The 18,431-nt window shown below is 35.2% G+C and overlaps 1 protein-coding gene across 7 annotated transcripts in view; it reads left to right on the top strand.

The window, feature by feature from the left end:
* Window positions 1–18,431, top strand: part of DENND1A (DENN domain containing 1A) — a 536,105-nt gene that overhangs the window by 126,743 nt on the left and 390,931 nt on the right. For 6 of the 7 annotated variants that reach the window (XM_021674025.2, XM_021674026.2, XM_021674028.2 and 3 more), the window contains exon 3: window positions 11,579–11,622. The exons of the other annotated variant lie outside the window; for it this stretch is intronic. In XM_021674025.2, coding sequence (XP_021529700.2) covers window positions 11,579–11,622 — 44 coding nt within the window. The remainder of the gene's footprint in view (window positions 1–11,578; window positions 11,623–18,431) is intronic. 7 annotated transcript variants of the gene reach the window in all.

Genomic DNA, 18,431 nt, shown 5'->3' on the forward strand with positions numbered 1-18,431 from the left:
TGAAGAAAGAAAATGACTCCAGGAGTATATCGGTCCTTTTCATGCTGCTGATAAAGACATACCTGTGACTGGGCAGTTTACAAAAGAAAGAGGTTTAATGAGACTTACAGTTCCACATGCCTGAGGATGCCTCACAATCATGGTGGAAGGCAAGGAGTAGCAAGTCACATATTACATGGATGGCAAAGACAGAGCTTGTGCATGGTAATTCTGAGTTTTAAAACCATCAGATCTCATGAGACTCATTCACTATCACGAGAACAGTGCAGGAAAGACCCACCCCCATAATTCAATCACCTTCCACCAGGTTCCTCCCATAAAACGCTGGAATTGTGGCAGTTAAAATTCAAGATGAGATTTGGGTGGGGACACAGCCAAACCATATCAAGGAGGAAGCAATTGAGGGTGTGAAATGGTGCTTGTAGATCAAGACTAAAGATTGATAATGTTAGCAGTAAAAGAGGTCATTGGTGTGGCTGTTGGTATGTGGAAGTTTCGGAGAAGCAGTAAGGTGAAAGCTTGGTTGTCATGGGCCCAAGAAAGTTGGAGGAGACAACGTGGTGACTGTGCGTATAGACAGTGTTTCAAAAAATATAGTTACAAAGAGAAGGAGAGAAATGGGTGGTAGCTGTTGGAGAGTGGGCTTGACCTTTTAAAAACTATTTGCAGAAATAACAGCATGTTTCTATGCTGATGGGAAAGGTCCTATAGAGAGGTAAAATTAATAAAACAGGAGGATTGGTGGAGCTCTGTCTGAGTTGGCAAGAGGGATGGTGTCCTCCTTCACAAGTGGCAAAGGGCCTTTGCAAGGGGCACATGTAATAAGACAAAGGTAGAGTCTGGGGCAGAGGTGGTGAGAGAATAGAGGTGGTAGTGGGGCTTGTGGGAGTTCTCTTCTGATTCCTCTGTTTTCTCAGGGAAGTGGCAAGTAAGGAAATCAGTGGCAATTGAGGTTAGAGAAGGTTTGAGGGAAGAAGAGAAAATGTAAAATAGGCACCACGGAGAGAGGGAGAGAGAAAGTGTGAATGAATGAAGGAAAATGTGTTATAATTACTGAGTTGCATTACAGCTCACTTATGGTTAATAATCACAGATTTAAGGTGAGATTAATCAGCATAGCTGTGTATTTTTCTCCAGCCACATACCTTAAACTATAAGGTGTCAGGAATTTCCAACTATACATGAAACAGCTACGAAAATGGACCCCCTGTCAGCTATGTGGGTGCAGGCAGATAGTTGGGTTTTACAAGGACTGGAGTTTGCCGAGAGAGGATGACAGAGAGGCACAAGGGAGTTGAGAATGTGCATAAAGAACAGTTAGAACAATGGAATTTAAGCTCTGTAAGGAGAATGGTGTAGACCTGAGGTGGATAAAAGGCAGTAGAAAGATGGATACCTTATTTCTTATTCTTACCTTATTTCTGTATCCCTGTGGGACAGAAGAAAGAAGAGTACAACAGGGGATGAATGGAAAGAGAGGAAGTGGATCATGGTTGGAGACTGAGATGCTTGAAATTTGCGATTACTAAGGGGGTTTCAGTTATTGGTAGTGGTAGAGTTTAGGCTGTGACCGTAGGAGTAGAGGATGAGACTGTTGTTGGGGAGTGGCCTAGGAATCAAGAGTTCAGGGATTTGGAAGGATCATCTGTGTGAATAGTGAAATCAGGAAGACTGTGGTGGGAGTGGTGTTAAAGTGAGTGGCAATGCAGTATAAGCCACAAGAATTCAAGGATGAGGAGTAACTCTGGAATTAGTAGGTGACAACAAAGCAGAGTGGTGGTGGTGGTGGTGGTAGGGAGGAGGGCATGGTCTGGTGACCAGAGATTAAAATCTAGGGTTTTGGACAGTAAAGAAGGTGAATGGTCTGGAAGCAGCTCTAAGGAACAGAGACCATCTCTCCCACCTCCAGGACAGTGGGAGGAGAGGTAGGGAAGAAACATCCCACTCTTGAAAGGACCCCAGAGGAAGCGAGAATTCAGTTGCAGTAAGAGGGTAAAGATGTGAAGGGAACTTAGAAGAGGTTGCAAGTTTTGCTTCTGCCTGACCAGGAGCACCAAAAGCAAGTTCGTTTCATGAGTTTGGGGAGCCATGGATGTGAGTGTGCCGGTTTTGCTATTCCTGTGGCAACCTCATTAAAAATTCAGTGCACTTTTGGTGGAGGACATAGTTCTTTGTCTTTCGAAGTTTGAAGAAGTGTCATTCATATAAGAATATACAATTGGGCACATTTATAAGAGTGATGCCTAAATGCATCTTTTGAAAGGACCTGATTTGGACAGTGGGAAGAAGAGAAAAGTGAACAGAGCATGTCAAGCTTTGTGGGAAAGTTAAATGATTAAGCTAGCCAGGTTTAGGTATTTATATTTAAGACATAGAGATGAAATTGGCTGGGTTGGCCTTAATGTCGACACTAAGGATTATAGGCTGTTAAGTAGTTTTACAACATAAAGGTCTTGAAACATTAAAAATGGTATAGGTCCTCAAAAAAATTAATGTAGAATTATTATATGATCTAGTAATTTGACTTGTGGATATATATCCAAAAGAAGTGAAAGCAGGGACTCTATAGATATTTGTACACTCATGTTCATAGCAGCATTTTTCACAATAGCTGAAAGGTAGAAGAAGTAACCCATGTGTCCATTGATGGAATAATAAGCAATTTGGTATCTACATACAACTAATGTTATTCAACTGTGAAAAGGAAGGAAATTCTGACGCATGCTACATCATGAATGAACCCTGAAGACATTATGCTAAGTGATTCCACTTATATCAGGTAACTAGAGTAGTCACATTCATAGAGACAGAAAGTGGATTGGTGGTTGCCAGGGGCTGGGAGAAGGGGATAACGAAGAGTTGGTGTTTAATGGGTTCAAAGTTTCAGTTAGGAAAGATGAGAAATTTCTGGAGATGGATGGTTGTGATTGTGGCACAACAATGCAAATGTACTTAATGTCACAACATGGTACAGGTAAAGATGGTCAAAATAGTCAACTATATGTATATTTTACTACAACAAAAAAAGTCTCAAAGGACATAGGCGTTGCTTCTCTAATGGTCCAGATAAGGGCTGGGTAGCAGTGACTTGTTCCCTGGAAGCAGGGTGGGGTAGGGGAGGCAGGATTTTGGTATAAGGAAGGCTCTGTTTGCTGGGCATGTGCTTCCCCTGCAGAGGTGTCCGCGTTATCTATCCTGTATGGAATGGGAACTCCAGCATTGGGGTTCTCATTATGGTTTAGAGGTACTTGGAAACAGTTTTTCTTAAGTAGGAAAACATTTTCTCTGTGTCCTTATTTGCTCTATTTGTTTAGCAAGATTTTTTTTTCATAGATGAGACAAGGATAACTCTAGCTTTCAAATTTATTCTAAGTTTTTAATATGGATTCATATTTTAAATACTGTATTTTCTAGTTGAATAGAGTGCTAGTTACTTTGGAGTCATTTTATTTATATCCTGAACTTGGCAAAGCACTATAAATAAATAAATTGGAAAGCTCTCATTCATAATCTGCTAAGGCCTGTTTTATGACAACATGTTTTAGTTATTTGTCCAGATGTATTCTTATTGTTGAGTCACAGTAATGACTAGAAGACAGATCAACAGGAGGACATAAATAAATAAAGCCAAAAAGGAAAGCCCATGTTGAATTCTTTGGAGTTTGATGGATTCAGGCTGAATCCCAGCTCTGTTACTTAACTCTGTGAATTTGTTCATTATGAGCCTCACTCTTCTTATTTATTAAATAGAGATATATCTACTTACCTGGAAGAATCATTATGATTAAATAGGATAATTAAGCCGCCTATGGCAATAGTTTTATACCTAAGCATTCAATAAGTGGTAGCTGGTAGTATTATAATTGTTATTGCAAAAATATTTAGTGGAACTCTGTTTCTGAAACCCAGTATGCAAACTTAGAAAGCAAAGGAATTAGCAGAAGGGTCCTTCAATTTATACAGATTCACCTCAGGGTTTCTGTAAATCTGGGAGAGTCCCTAGTGTATTTGATGTTTACAGATCATTAGCAAAACAGATGCCAGGAGGCAAATAAACAGTAGCTTAAAGATTTTGGAACTGCTGACAATGTAGAGAAAAATTAGTTTCTGATAAAGTTATAATGTTTCTAAGTAAGCAGAAGGCAGTGGGAAAATTTTAATTGGGTTTATAAAAGTTTATTTCAGGAACACATGTATTTCCAATTTGAGGAACACCTATACATCTGTAGTCATCCAATTTATAGCGCTTGCTTATTTCTCCATTGGGGTTAATAATATAACAACAACTAATATTTATTGTGTGCTTACGACATGCCAATGTGATCTTTAGGAAGTCTGTAGCATTCAAAGGCTTGTTTTCATTTGGATGTTTGGAAATTGGCCTTTTATCCACTTGGAGAGACAGGGTGTTTAATGAGTTTATTTTGTTCTGTTAATTCTATTACACTCCAAACATTGGTGGGGTATTTATAACAGTTAGACATTTTGTAGGAGACAAAGTTAAGACAGACATGGGACTCGGCCTCACAACAGACCTATTCACTATATTGTATACTTTTCAGAAGTGGGCGTGCGGTGTCATGGGATGAGCCTTGATATAGTTCTGGACTCTACCCCTGGCTCTACTACTTCTTGGAAGCTTTTTCTGTCCCTCTTAGGACAAGGCCAGTTGCCCCTGTGCTGATTAATTCCTAGTATCATACTTATGAAGCCCCATGGTACCTGCTCGTTTAATTCTCTGTGTTCTCCATTAGGGCTAGACTGTAAACTCCTGGAGGGTGAGGACTGTGGCTTATTTATTAACAGGGCGAGCCACGTCAGAGCATTTGTTCCACGAGTGACTACTAATTTTCTAACTTTGGACAAGTGATAACCTATTGCTTTCTTTAACAATGATAAAATTGACTTGATAGTCTCTATAGCATAGCTTTGTCAGGGAGGTGAAATCAGAAATTTTCTTTAAAATACATATCACAGTGCCTGACAAATAGTGAGTGTTTTTCATCAATAGTTTTTTAATATTTGAATAAATAAGTTATCTCTTTTCACCAAATTTGACAGATATGATATATCTGTTTATGAAGACCATATGCAGTGATGTCATATTTGTAATACATAAAGGGCACAGCTGTCCTTTAGGCAAAGTATAAAGCAATTATTCATATTGGCATAAAAATGTGACACTTCAGATTACTCATTCAAAAAAGTGGGATAAAATGAATCTTAATTCATAGAAAAATTACATGGAAGCCTGAGATTATAATCATTAAAAATAATTCATCTATAATTATCTATCAATTTGGTAGATTTTAGGAATTGGTTCCAATAATTTTGAAGTAATTTTTTACAAATCCAAATATTTAAATTTAATAATGAAAGTTGAAAACTGAGATATTCAGTAGAGAAAAAGGTAAATGTAAGTGAATATGTCCTTTTTTTGTTTTTGTTTTTTGCCTCCAGCACACCCTGTCCTTGCTTTTGCATTTTAAAGCTCCCTTTGGAATTTTATTTACGTTTGATTTTTGGATTCCCGTAGCTTAAGTTTGGTTAAGGATCAGACTAATATTCCTTTTGTAGATGACGTTATGAAAAATATTTCAAACTATCAGTAAGTAGTGGCATTTGCTGGTTAAAATCCATCCGTATTCTCTAGAAAGAAAGATGAAACTCCCTAGATTTTACTGTATAATGTCAATGGACTCATTATTTGTACAACAGCTGATGCATTTAGGACTTGTTGATTCACTTAATTGGTAACTGTACTACATTCATAACTTCAACAACTGAAAACAATAGGTCAGTGTCTGCTGTTTATGCATAAATAGTCACATCGGAGCAGGATATGTCTGAAAAGCAGAATATGTTAGTCTGAGGAGGAATCTGGCATGTGAATGGCTCCATTGCTTGCCATACTGAGGTGGGTTTTGCTCTCTTTCCTTGAATAATATTATTTATGTTTTTATTATGGATGTTGATGGTTAGCTGTTCCTATGTTATCAGGCTGACTGCTGTGAAATTACATTTGGTTATATTTTAAATGCCAGTGTTGGGGGAAAATGCTAGACTAGGTTAATGGTTAAAAAATTAGGATGATTTAAAGTTTTTATGTCTTACAGTCCTCATGTGCTAAAGCAAAAAGTTTTACCTAGAATATATATATATATTTTCTATATAGAATATATGTATTTTCTCTCTCTATAAAGTAACAAATTTCATTATACATGAAATCCAAATAAATGCATTTATAGTACTTCAAAATGATTTTTTTCTCTAATTTGTGAATTAGACTTCTTATTTTAGAATCAGTATTTCTTTTGAAAAGTAATTTTTCATTAAAAAAATTTAAAAGGAAAAACAAACCTTTTTGTTTCATTGTTAAAAAAAGGAAAACATGTTGGTGATTTTTAAACTCTGTAAAACATTTCAAACATTCTTTTCAAAAATATATTATTTGTAAGAAGTAAATTTTGACAATCAAACAGAATAATTTACTAGACTAATTGTGTTTATTTATTATAAAATGCTAACCTTAATGAGTCAGGTATTCTACAATGTAAAATAAATGAAGCTGAATTTTTGTAACTTTAGTAAGTTTAGCAGTGTCCTTGGAATGCTATATTTAATGCAGTCCAGTTTGCAGTCATCTCATCAAGAAACTTTAATTATGCATAATACAAAAAAATTTCTTCTTGAGCTTTAAAAGAAAGCTTATTTCTGGGTGTATTTTGGGGAAGATTTGAGCTTGTTCTCAAATTGTACAACTTCTTAGACTATTTTCTGGAAGTCTACATTTTTAGTGTATAAAATTTGGAAATGTCATTAGTGAAAGAGCAGTGTAGTGGACTATTATCCTGTTTGCAGCATATTCCCATCTTCTCATCTGGAAAATTAAATCTGATTACAGCTTGGATTAACATTTATGGTTGTGGGAAGAGGAAGATAGTATCTCAAACTCCATGAAATTGAACAATGAGATTATATGGTTTATAGCTAATGTTAAAGTTCTGCTTCTTAAAGGGCAGATTTTGTAATTGTAAGCTTTAAATATGTTCAATATTTTGTCTCTTATTGACTGAAATATCCCAGAGATAGTGATTGGGTAAATTCAGCGGGCATTAAATGGAATGTTTTCTGCCTTGAGTACCTAACATGTTAAAAGTGAAAGCAATGTAGATTCCAGTGTTAACTGCTGCATTTGCAGTTTCTCTTAAATGTCCTAAAAGAGATCCTCATATAGAAGACAATGGCGTTTAGTTAGTATGCAGTTGTTATGTATTTTGTACAAAATGAAGTCGGTGTATTTTTTAATAATCAGTTTAAAAATATGTTATGCCTTGACTCTTTAAATGGAGTCATTGATATGACAGAGGGAAACAGGAAAATAATTTGGTAAGAGGGGTGTGTGTGTGTGTGTGTGTGTGTGTGTACACACATACAAGTTACCAATGTACAAATGAGCCCTCATACATAACCACAGTACTTTTATGAATTATTTTGCATTTCTGTTGTAAAAGATCTATCTACCACGTTTTCTAGGAACTTTAAGCCTAAGGCAGAACTCAGGGTTTTGGAGCCTGTGTAAAATAATTTATAGCACCTTTCCAGTAAGTCTTGCCCACACTCTTATTCTATTAATTAAACATTCTGTGGTAGTCTGGTATATCTTAAAGATTTAAAAGTATATATAGTAGAAGACTAGAAAACAGACTATTGAGATGGGAAAAAAAATTTGCCTTTCTTAAAAGAAGAAAAGTTAGACATGTTTGTTTGGTAGATCAGTTTTTTTCCTGCTGTGAAGACATAGCGTTTTAAGCATGGTCATGTTCTGTGCCTGAGTGAGACTGTGGTTTTGGGAGTTCTATACTGTGAAATGTCTATGTTTAAATATGGAAATACTTCTTGTGGCCTTCAGGGGAAGTGATGCACATGTTTCTGTGGGGACAGCCTGTTTTATGGCCATGGTGCTGGGACATCACATTGACATGATATGAAACCTTGTCTGAGAGCCACCTGCCTCTTTGGATAAGAGATGCGTGGACTCTGTCAGAGTGCACATTGGTGTACAAGATATTTTAAATACAATATTTGTTGTAAGATATTTTAAATACAATATTTTGTTGTATTGTTGGCAAGATATTTTAAGTACAATATTTTTTTCCTGTTGAAAAGTCTTTTCCTGGGAATTGATGACATTTTTAAGTTTGTAAGTATCTATTGCCTAAACCAGGAGAAAGTTGTTAAGAGAAAAGGATAAGGAAAGAAGAGCGTGCTGTGTACCACTAGATTCTTAATTTTCTGTCAATGGGACAATTCGTGAGGAAAAAGCTCGACATATGCTGATAACTGTATTCTTACTGCCAGTTGCCTAATCAAATTACGTTACTTTCTTCCCTGGTAGTACCCTTCCCTGCAGATTTTTGTGTTGCAAGTTAGCTGTTTGGTGACACTGCATTTGATGGTGAACTTATGAATATAAGAAGGTGTTTTGGAACATTAGCAATTATAGCATTGAATGGTGGATAAATAAATAGATATATAAATATTAGACCGATGAACAGTTTCCAGTGTATGTTATTTTCCATATAAAGATATAGAACATTTCATAAAATGTTCCCAGACCATTTAAAACTCAAAGAAATGCAGCTGACGCAATGAAATACATAGAGTACTTGTAAAAACATACAGACACGCAAGTGGATTGCTGCCAGACAGAAAATTTAAAGGCGGTTTGCTTAACTGCAGGGTGCTAGGTTTTGTACATGTGCCATGCTGAAACTGTTAGTAAGGCGGGTGTTGTGTTGCTTGAGAAAAGCAGATTGTATTTGGGCCTTTTTAACTCAGATGTTTCTAATGTCGATATTTTGGTGACATTATGGCATTGTGATTGACTCAATGTGAAAAAATATTTCAGCCTCTGGTGTTAGACATTTTAAGAAAATTCAAATAAATTATTTGCAGTTTTTGTGTTAATCTTTCCAAAATGGCTTTCGTAGTTTTATGAACTATTGGACTGAATCTTTGAGCTAATTGAATGGAACTTTATAGGTTGACTTGGTTTTAAAAAGCATTGCTTTTCTTTCTTTTTAAAAAAGTATTGTATTGTTTTGGTGAGTGTTAAGGACCCATGAAGTTTGTTTTTTGTAAACGTTAGGGGCCCTAATGAAACCGAAAGTTGTATGCTTGAATCATTGTAACTAATAATGCATGTATTATCTTGGAATGTTACTCTGTTAAAACCCAGTAATCTTATTTTAGAGAGTCTTAGGACAATTGAAGGAATTTAATTGATGGTGTTTATGTTGCCTTCCATTGAGACAGTATGAATGGCCTCCATCTTGGCATTCCATGGTCATCTTTATCTTCAATGTGTTAAGACAGCTTGACTTTTTTCTTTTCATTGATTTTTCCCATGCTTTTTTCCATTCTATGATGTATATATTAAAAATATTTTTAAAACGAGTTTTTTATTGTGGTTTCTTATTAATATAATTGACTGAAAAGATTTAAGAACCATCTGCCACCTATGAATAAGAGTGGTATTTCTAAAAATTGAAGAATATACTGCAAATTTTGGTTTCTGACATATAGTCTTTCACAAAATGGTGATAGAAAAGTAGTCTTTGGTTTTATTTTCATGGGTATTTTGTAGTTCCCAAGAAGCGCAAACAAGCAAGAAAGACGGCATGATATTAACAACTGGCTTGAGAGTAATTTTTGTATGAAGTTTGGTAGTTGAAGAGTAAGTGTTAAACCACATGTCAATTGGAAGAAAAAGAATAAGCCTTAGATGATTTAGTGGCTTTCCCAACCTCTGTTTTATTATATCCCTCAGTGGCTTACAGCTGCATTTTTTTGGGTCTCTGGACCAAATTTTAAGTTATTTATGTATGTTTTAGGAATTATAGCCACTGCCCTCTTTTTTAGGCCCTTTATTCTCCTTTGCTCACCTCCCTTTCCCCTCACTGCACACTGGTAGAGGATTGTTAGGCAACAGGCTGCCCCTTTGTCTCCTGCTGGCAAATTCTCCACCGGCCTAGTCCTTTTCCTGCCACACTCTTGGTGCCCGCTGACCTCCTCTCTCACGAGGGCTGAGTCCTTGGGCAGTTTCAGTCCTTTGGGCCAAAGACAGGTCAAGTGAAGTAGCTGCTGCCTGTCAGGGAAGCCCTGAATTGGTACTGCAGGAGTTCCCTAGTTAATCTAGACACATCATTGATTCCTTCCCAGTAGTTGAAGGTGAGGGTGAAGAAAGATATTGATTCCCAGCTTTTAAGCCAACCAGAAGACACATCAAGAGTTGAAATGACTTGCAGATAGTTTCAACTTTTTTTTCACCATTCATTTTGAGAGCTCTACTTTTGGCATAATGCTTTGAATATTCCTGCTTTTGTTGTTAGTCTTGGGTTTTAGAAAATAATACAAAATGGCTTTGTAACTTGAAAACTGGTATTTCTAGGATCCTAGTAGTTTGTGAATAAGCCCTTAGTTTTTTCCCTTCTTGAATCTTCACTGAATAAATGAACTGTAGTTAACTTTTACACAGATTCACTTTCACAGAGATGTAAATTAGTGTTTTAGTGTGGTGGTTAAAGGTAGCCATGGGCAGTATATATTGTGATCACTGTTAGACAGGAGACCCTCAAATCTATGATTTTCCATAAGCCTTTGAATTGATTCATGATTTCTCAGATAGATACTATTCTGACCTCTGATCATTTCCCTTAACATGTCTCTGAGGAATCAGATCTTTTCCTTATTACAAATGATTGAATGTTTTTCTAATCGATAGTAAATGGAATGCTAATAGCTTTTCATTTGTTCACTTCTGTATTGACTTACAGAAGATGGCATTGGATCATTTTGCTTATGATTTAAGAATGAAGTGATCCCTTTAGTAACTCTATTTTAAATAGGTGGTCATAAAAGGTATTTTCCCCCATGTGTTTTTATAGTTTCTGAGCAAGTTTAATTATGTCAGCTGGAACATAATTTTTTATGATATTTTGTTTACACTGACAAGCTGAAAGCATTGGTTCTGTTTGGAAGAAAACTTCACCTAGTTTTATCTGCATTTTCATAACAGTGTATAAGCATTTTGAGAAGGATATATTTCATTTTTTAAAGTGATGAGGTTTGCATTTATTCCTTGAAAGAATTCTCTCACTCTTCCTTTTTCCCCACTCTGAAACCAGTGCTTAAGGTGGTTTATCAAGCCCACATCTCTAACTATGCAAAGGAGGCTTCTGATTAGAGAAGAAAAGTCAAGCAGGTTTAAGACTCATTTTCTCTGGAAAAATATATGGAGGGCAATTTGCAGCTGGCAAGATTTCTGCATTAGGTAATAGTCTAAAGTTAACAGTAGCATCAGGTCTTTAAAATTTTTCTTTTTTATATTTCTGGAGGAGGGTAATGGGAGTGCCTTGCTGAGTCCTTCCTTGTGCTCATCAACATAGCAGCCTCAGCTGCCCCCCTTGGATCCCCTGCCAGGGCTGCTATCATCTTCTGATCAAATATTAATGTGTGATCCTCTGCTTGCTCACTAATCCAAAGCCAATTAATATTATCTGTCAATTATTTACAGATCCTGAGGTGCAGAGGCAATTCCCGGAGGACTACAGTGACCAGGTTCGGAATGCGTAATTAATTTTTTACATGACAAAATTTATTTCAGAGTTGTTCAACATATTATTACTGTTCTTTTTACTGAAAGAGATAAATGAATTTTTAGAAGGGAAGAAAAGCAGTAATTAGGAACCAAAGACAAAAAGTAAAACATTGAAGTAGGACTGAAAATTTTGCTGCTAGATTTGGGGTGTTTACCTTCAGGGAGAAAATGTACATAAAACAAAGAAGAAAACTTGCCACAAATTTTACTTTTTACTTTGAGGAATGCTACAGTCTGTACTTCATTAGGAAATCCTTTTTGGATTGCCTGTGAACTTTTTTTAAAAAATGCTATTTCAGGAGTCAAGAAGCAGTATAACAAAAAAGGGGGAGGAGGGAAGTTTATAACATTTCCTGGAATTTGAAATAGATGATGAAATTATGTGTTATGGTAGTACTGGAAGGAGAAACTGCACATGCAGAAATGGACTTAAGGGTGACGGTCGTGCTGATGATGGTAGTGAGTTAAGGTTGGCCAGTTGGCTCTACCATCTTGAATTGACGGCATTCTGCAAGCATACAATGGGGAACAATTTTACTTACAAGATAATGCTGAAGTTCTGATGTTGCTGTATTCTTTATAATTAGTTCTAGGTTATACATTCAGGATTCTAGTTTCTATCTTGAGAAATATTGGAGATGTTTTGTAGCTTTTTTAGGGCACCTTACATTTTTAGTTCAAATATGCAATTTGGTATACTTTTTAAAGCAGTTTTGAAATAAAAGCATTCTTGATTACACTGAATGAGACAACTTTATAAAACCTTTCACATGTGAAATATACAGTAAAAGCATGTTGCTTAGGTACATCTATTTAATTTTTTTTTTATTAAACTTCTTTGAATGAGGATAAGTACAACAGACTAGAAATACTCAGTGCAGTGGTAGTAACACCTTTGCAGTGTGTCTTGTTGTATAGAGAGCAAGGTATCTGATACATCTTTATGAATAAAGGGGACATAATGTGACCAGGAATAGAACTGGATAATCAGTATAATGAGATGCTTTGTAATGAGATCTTATAGTACAAGAACCCAAGAGAACTGGTATGGTTTGCTTTGTGTTTGATCTCAAGACTTTTAAATAAGATTTTAAAAAATATTAAAATCTTCTGACTTTGTCTCTTGCTTCATCTTCTACCAGGAGAGTTAAATTTTTATTTTATCTTAAATTTCTATGAGATTGGGCTCTTTAGATTTAAACTACACAATCCAAAGATTATAGGACATTTTCATTAGTGAATTTCCTTTCTTTAAACAATACAGAAAGCCTGGAAAATCTTAAAGTATTATTTAGAATACACTTGAGTCCATAGATTTTAACAAAAGTATTGTTCTAAAATCTTGTGTGTAGGTAAATAACCTTTGTAGTCCCATGATCTGAATTACTCAGTGAGAGGGAATTTTATAGGAGAAAACTTAAAATAACATAGTTACCATCTGGATCTATTCCTTTCAGCATAGTTTCTTACTATATCTGAAATTTTTTGAACAACATGATTTCTTTTTTAGTATAACTTTAAAAAACTACATGGGTAATATGTTCATGACAAAAGATGTAGAAACTTTAGATAAAGCAAAAATAAAGCAAAAAAGTGATAAGAAAATACAAATCTTCAGTTATTTTACCACACAGAGATAACCACTGTAACAATTTGGTATTTATCTTTACATGTCTATTTTCCTGAGTACACATATAATTTTGTGTGTTTGAGGAGAGTATGTATATATATGTGTGTGTATATGCATACATGTACTATTCATACATATGTGTGTACTGAGAGAAATATAGGCTATTACCAATTCCATCATTGTATACAGAGCTCAGTTGACTGATTAGATATTATGGTTATGAATGTAGTTGTCTTTGCTTTAGATGGTGTTACAAGTATTTCATAGATTGAAGTTGGAATAATTAGAATTATAGTAGGAACCTAAAAAATAATGACAGCTTTAGTTATTTTAAAGGTGCACATAGTATAGTAGTATTTGTTTTATTTGTTTAGATCAGTGACATCATTTTGAAATTTGGAGAATGGTCCTCATGGATCAAAGGTAGACTTATAAGAGCACACACATCTTGGCCTCATTTAGCAGAGATTTATTTATCTCTTCCAACTTGACACATATGATTTTTTGTTTTCGCCTTCTATAACCCAAGAAATGATTAATGAAGGATCTACTTTGTTTTGGAGACATTACCTCCAAATTCCCAGAAATTTATTTGAGAGTTATATATACTGGGAAAGAGAGTGAGAACTGCATGTTTTTTAATTTATGTTTTTATCATTGAGTTTCTAATGTTAGTTTTTTCTTTTCCACATTTGTTAAATTATCTTTTCCCACAGTATAACTATTATAAAGGAATTCTTAGAAATATTTCTATTATATACAAACCTTAAATGCTGGATATGCACTTAATCTAGACAACATTTCTAGTATTAAAACATTTATGATGTAATCCTTAAGGGATATTCGAGATAATTCACCACAAAGTATAGCACTTATTACCACACACACACACACACACACACACACACACACACACACACTCACTCTCCCCCCCCCCCGCCAGTTTTTCTTCTCATTCGCTTAAACTACCAGTGCTTGTTTTTACATATAGTGTATTTCCCATGTACCAGCACATTGATCAGAGATGCTTGCTGCTGCTAGATGTTTTATTCTGTGTGTTCTTTGTACCTTACAGTAAAAGAATCTGTCACAAATTATTGTGGCTCACTGCTTTAGAAACTGAGAAAAAAGGGAGGTTAGATTGACATCTGTGACTGAATAATGATGACCAGCCTTTTGGCTCTCCTTGAGCCACAAAGCTAGCACTGCCTTTAGAGTGGAAAAAGAAGTAAGAAGAAAGGGGAGGGATAAAAGAGAGTTACAAATCTGTGGTCCCGGAGATGTATTACTGTTGGGCCAGTTGTCTGCGTGGTATGATAATCCATTTTGATCTTCTCTGTCTTAATTGTCTGCTAAAGACAAATGGGCAGTAAAAGTTCATCAGTTTCATCTTTTTGCTTCTCGTTTAGAAGCAGAATAAATGATCCATCACTACAGAAGAAGCCTTTCTTTCTGTCACGGAAGTAATGCAGACCCAACACGTTTTATTAAAATGTTTTCCCCTCATTATTTCAGTCCTCTCAGCTCTGATAGATCTTACCGTTTCATAAAAAATGTAATCTGAAATGTAAATAAGGGTCTTGATACAGAAGGAAGAAGTAATGAGCAGCCTGATTGTAATTACTGACAAAGTGATTTCTCTGTGCCCCATTTTTTTTTCCTCCTTAAGTTGTCTGTGACACCCTCAGACCACAATAACATCTATGGTTTAAAACCATTAAATCACTGTAGCACTCAATATTTCATTTAAAATCTGGTAAGCCTGCTATCTTTAAACCTGGAAATACAGGCTTTGTTAATTCCTGAAAGACATGCATTGCCTGTATTTTTTAAAAGAAAAAAAAAAGCCAGGCAAAATCGGGGCTTTTTCAGAGTTCATATTATTTATTCATCTGCTTTTGTTTAATGCTTAGCTAGTTTAAATACTAAAATGTCACCATTGGAAGGATCCTGACTTGAAAATAGTTCTGTATTTTTTTAAAAAATTAATAACGGCTTACTTATGAAATTTTCTTAAATTGTATCTCCCTTAAAGTATAATATAAAGTAGTTTAGAATTTCTTTTTAGGGTTAAGATTACTAAATTACAGATGTAATTTTTGAGTTACTTTGGATTTGTGTAGGTTAGACTAGATTCTTTTCAGTCTCTTACTATAACTTTAGGTAATGTGGCTCTTAATAAAAGCCAATTGGAAAATTTTGTTAAAGGACTGAAGCACAACAATAATGTATTTCTTTCATTTCTAGAAATTGTGTTTTCAAAGATATTAACATATCAATCAGACATTAAAAATAAGATAAAAAATGAATATCTTTCCCTGCTGAAAATAGCCTGGTAGTTAATTAAGTGGGTTTATAATAATTCTATTATGTTTACTGTCTTCATTCATAATTATGGAAATAATTGGTAAAACTTTACTTATTGTGATTAGTTCAGTTTTAATTAATACTAATTGAATTAAAGGAGGAAAAAATAGTTAAATTAACATGTTAGCAAATTATTGCCAACACTCTCATCAAAATCCCATCTTTGGTCTCAAAACATTATATGATTTTTTTTTTCAGATTAAAAAACATGAGCCTTTAGTAATTATAATGTTTAGTATGGGATGGGTTGAAATTAAGAGAGAATAGCCTATCAGAGAGATTTCCATAAATAGTCTTGTAATGTGTCAAGTATAGTAGGTATTACACTTACCATTTTGAAATGTATTGGTTGTAATATGATTACTTCTTATACTAAAACATGTAGAATTAATAATTTGCCCTCACAATTGTACTTTCATAGTCTGTTTTTGCTAAGAGTGGCAATTAGAGTTGAGTGTGCTAAAAGTTGCTTCTCCAATGCGCTCATCCACACTTTGATGGAATACAGTGAGCCTCTTAGAGCTCTTTAAAGAGTGATCCAGGCACAGTTACCCACCTCTGTGTATGTAGATTGCTGTTTAGAGTTGCAGGTAATTTTTCTTTCCACTAGTGCGGAAACAGAGTGTTATAGTGAAACCAACAATCTTTATGCATTTATAGAAACTATAAAAATTTTATGGAAATCTTTATATAGAAACTAACAGTGTTTCTTGTACAAGCTCTATAAGCAAAGTAGAAACATGGCACATTGGGAAAAATTAAAAGCTGCCCTTTCTCTTAAGGTTTTATATTGCCTGTGTGATTTCAAAATTTCACTATAGGCAGTTAAACAAATTATAAAAACATATACCAACTATATACTAAAAAGGAACAAAAATATGTTGCATAACTCAGGCTAATTGTGATGGAAATTGGCATTTCTGAGTTGCATGTAATTGCTTAAATATGGAGTTTTCATCTGTTCATGCTTGAGGTATGCTCCATAGAAAACATTTCTTAAGCTCACAGTTATTTACAACATAACCAATGTAAATCATTTGGAAGATTCTGATTAGAGAGACAGTAGAGATAGTATTTAAACAAGACTTGCAACTTGTATGTTGAAGATTGCCTCGTTCTTTTGGTAAGAGCTCCGGTGTATGAAAACTTTCATGTTATTTTCTTCAAAATTTTGATAAGCTAGAGACAAAACATTTATATTGTAAAACTTAATTCATGCCCTGATTCATTGAAAGAATAGTATTTCAAAAGAAAATTATAGATAAAATCTAGTTCCTAAATTTTTTGTTATTATGAAAGGAAACCACATTATACCAACATTGTATAATATGACACACATGTATAATATTTACAGAAAGTGTAAAACAAATGATAAATTTTGATTTTTTTTTCATATCATTAGGCAGAGAAACATAAGCAGCAGTGTGCCTGTTTAAAATGTGACATTGATTCCACAAAGGTTCTGCCAGTCTTTCGACAGTGACTTGTTTAAACCATAAGTCTTCAAATTGGAATTGAGGTTTTGGGTTTGTGGTCCTTGGGGCCCTGTATTCACCAAACTCACAAAGAATGGAATTGAACTTGGGTGCATCCCATTTCTCTTGGAAACTTTTGAGCTTTCTTATTTATTTATTTTTTTATTCTTTTCCAAAGTGTTTGCTCTCATGCTTCCAGCTTACTCACAGGTTCTATTCAAACTAGATCCACTTTAAATGGTGAGGTCACCTTTGATCCTGGAAACTTTCTAATGACATGATATACCATGGAACAGAATTTGTGAATTCATTTGACTTTCATCCAAAGGACTTTTATTAGGGTCAAATGGATCACATTTTAAAATGGTTCCACAATCTGATCTTAAAAAGAGCAACTTATGGTTACAAGTGACTATATTTTGTGACTCTTTCCCTGTCATGTCTATTTTTGGCAGCAGAAACAGTCTGGGAGACTGAGTTTGATTCTGTGTATTAATTGAGAGATTGATGAGCATACTATATGCAGACTTTGAGCCAGACACCGTAGCAGGTAAAGAGGAGGAGAGAAGTAGATTCCATCTGTCCCTTGAAGAAACTTACTGCCTAGTAGGCTATAGAGTAATGCATGTCTAGGATGTTTTGTGGAATAATGGTATGGCCACAAGAAAGTGGGAATGTCTCTGAAAACTAGAACTGTTGGGTGGTGGTGCCACCATGATCACATTCCTGCAATTTCTTGTTCCTTGTGACGTGAAGCCATAGAATTTAGTAGAGTTAAATGATATAGAGAAGCAAGTGGAAAGTCTTGGAGCTGCCCTTAAAGATCATCTTTTAGGCTTGTTTTAGATGTATGCTTTTCTTTTCTTTCTTTTTTTTTTTTTTTTTTTTGAAACAATCTTGCTCTGTTGCCTAGGCTGGAGTGCAATGGCAGGGTCTCTTCTCACTGCAACTTCCACCTCCCAGGTTCAAGCAATTCATATGTCTCAGCCTCCTGAGTAGCTGAAATTACCAAGTATGCACCAACACGCCTGACTAATTTTTGTGTTTTTAGTAAAGATGCGGTTTCATCATGTTGGCCAGGCTGGTCTCCATCTCCTGACCTCAGGTGATCCTCACACCTTAGCTTCCTGAAGTGCTGAGATTACAGGTGTAAGCCACCATGCCCAGCCAGATGTGTGCTTTTCTAAGAGCCACTGTTGGTTCATGGGTTTTTCAACCTCTTGCTCAAAAAGCTCACTTTCTATATTTCTTAGTAACTTGGCAGTCTGGAAATGTAGGTGGAAATGTAATTTTCTCA

The sequence above is a fragment of the Aotus nancymaae genome, unplaced genomic scaffold, assembly GCF_030222135.1.
Source record: "Aotus nancymaae isolate 86718 unplaced genomic scaffold, 86718_ANA_hifiasm-v0.15.2.pri h1tg000003l, whole genome shotgun sequence".
Lineage (NCBI taxonomy): Eukaryota > Metazoa > Chordata > Mammalia > Primates > Aotidae > Aotus > Aotus nancymaae.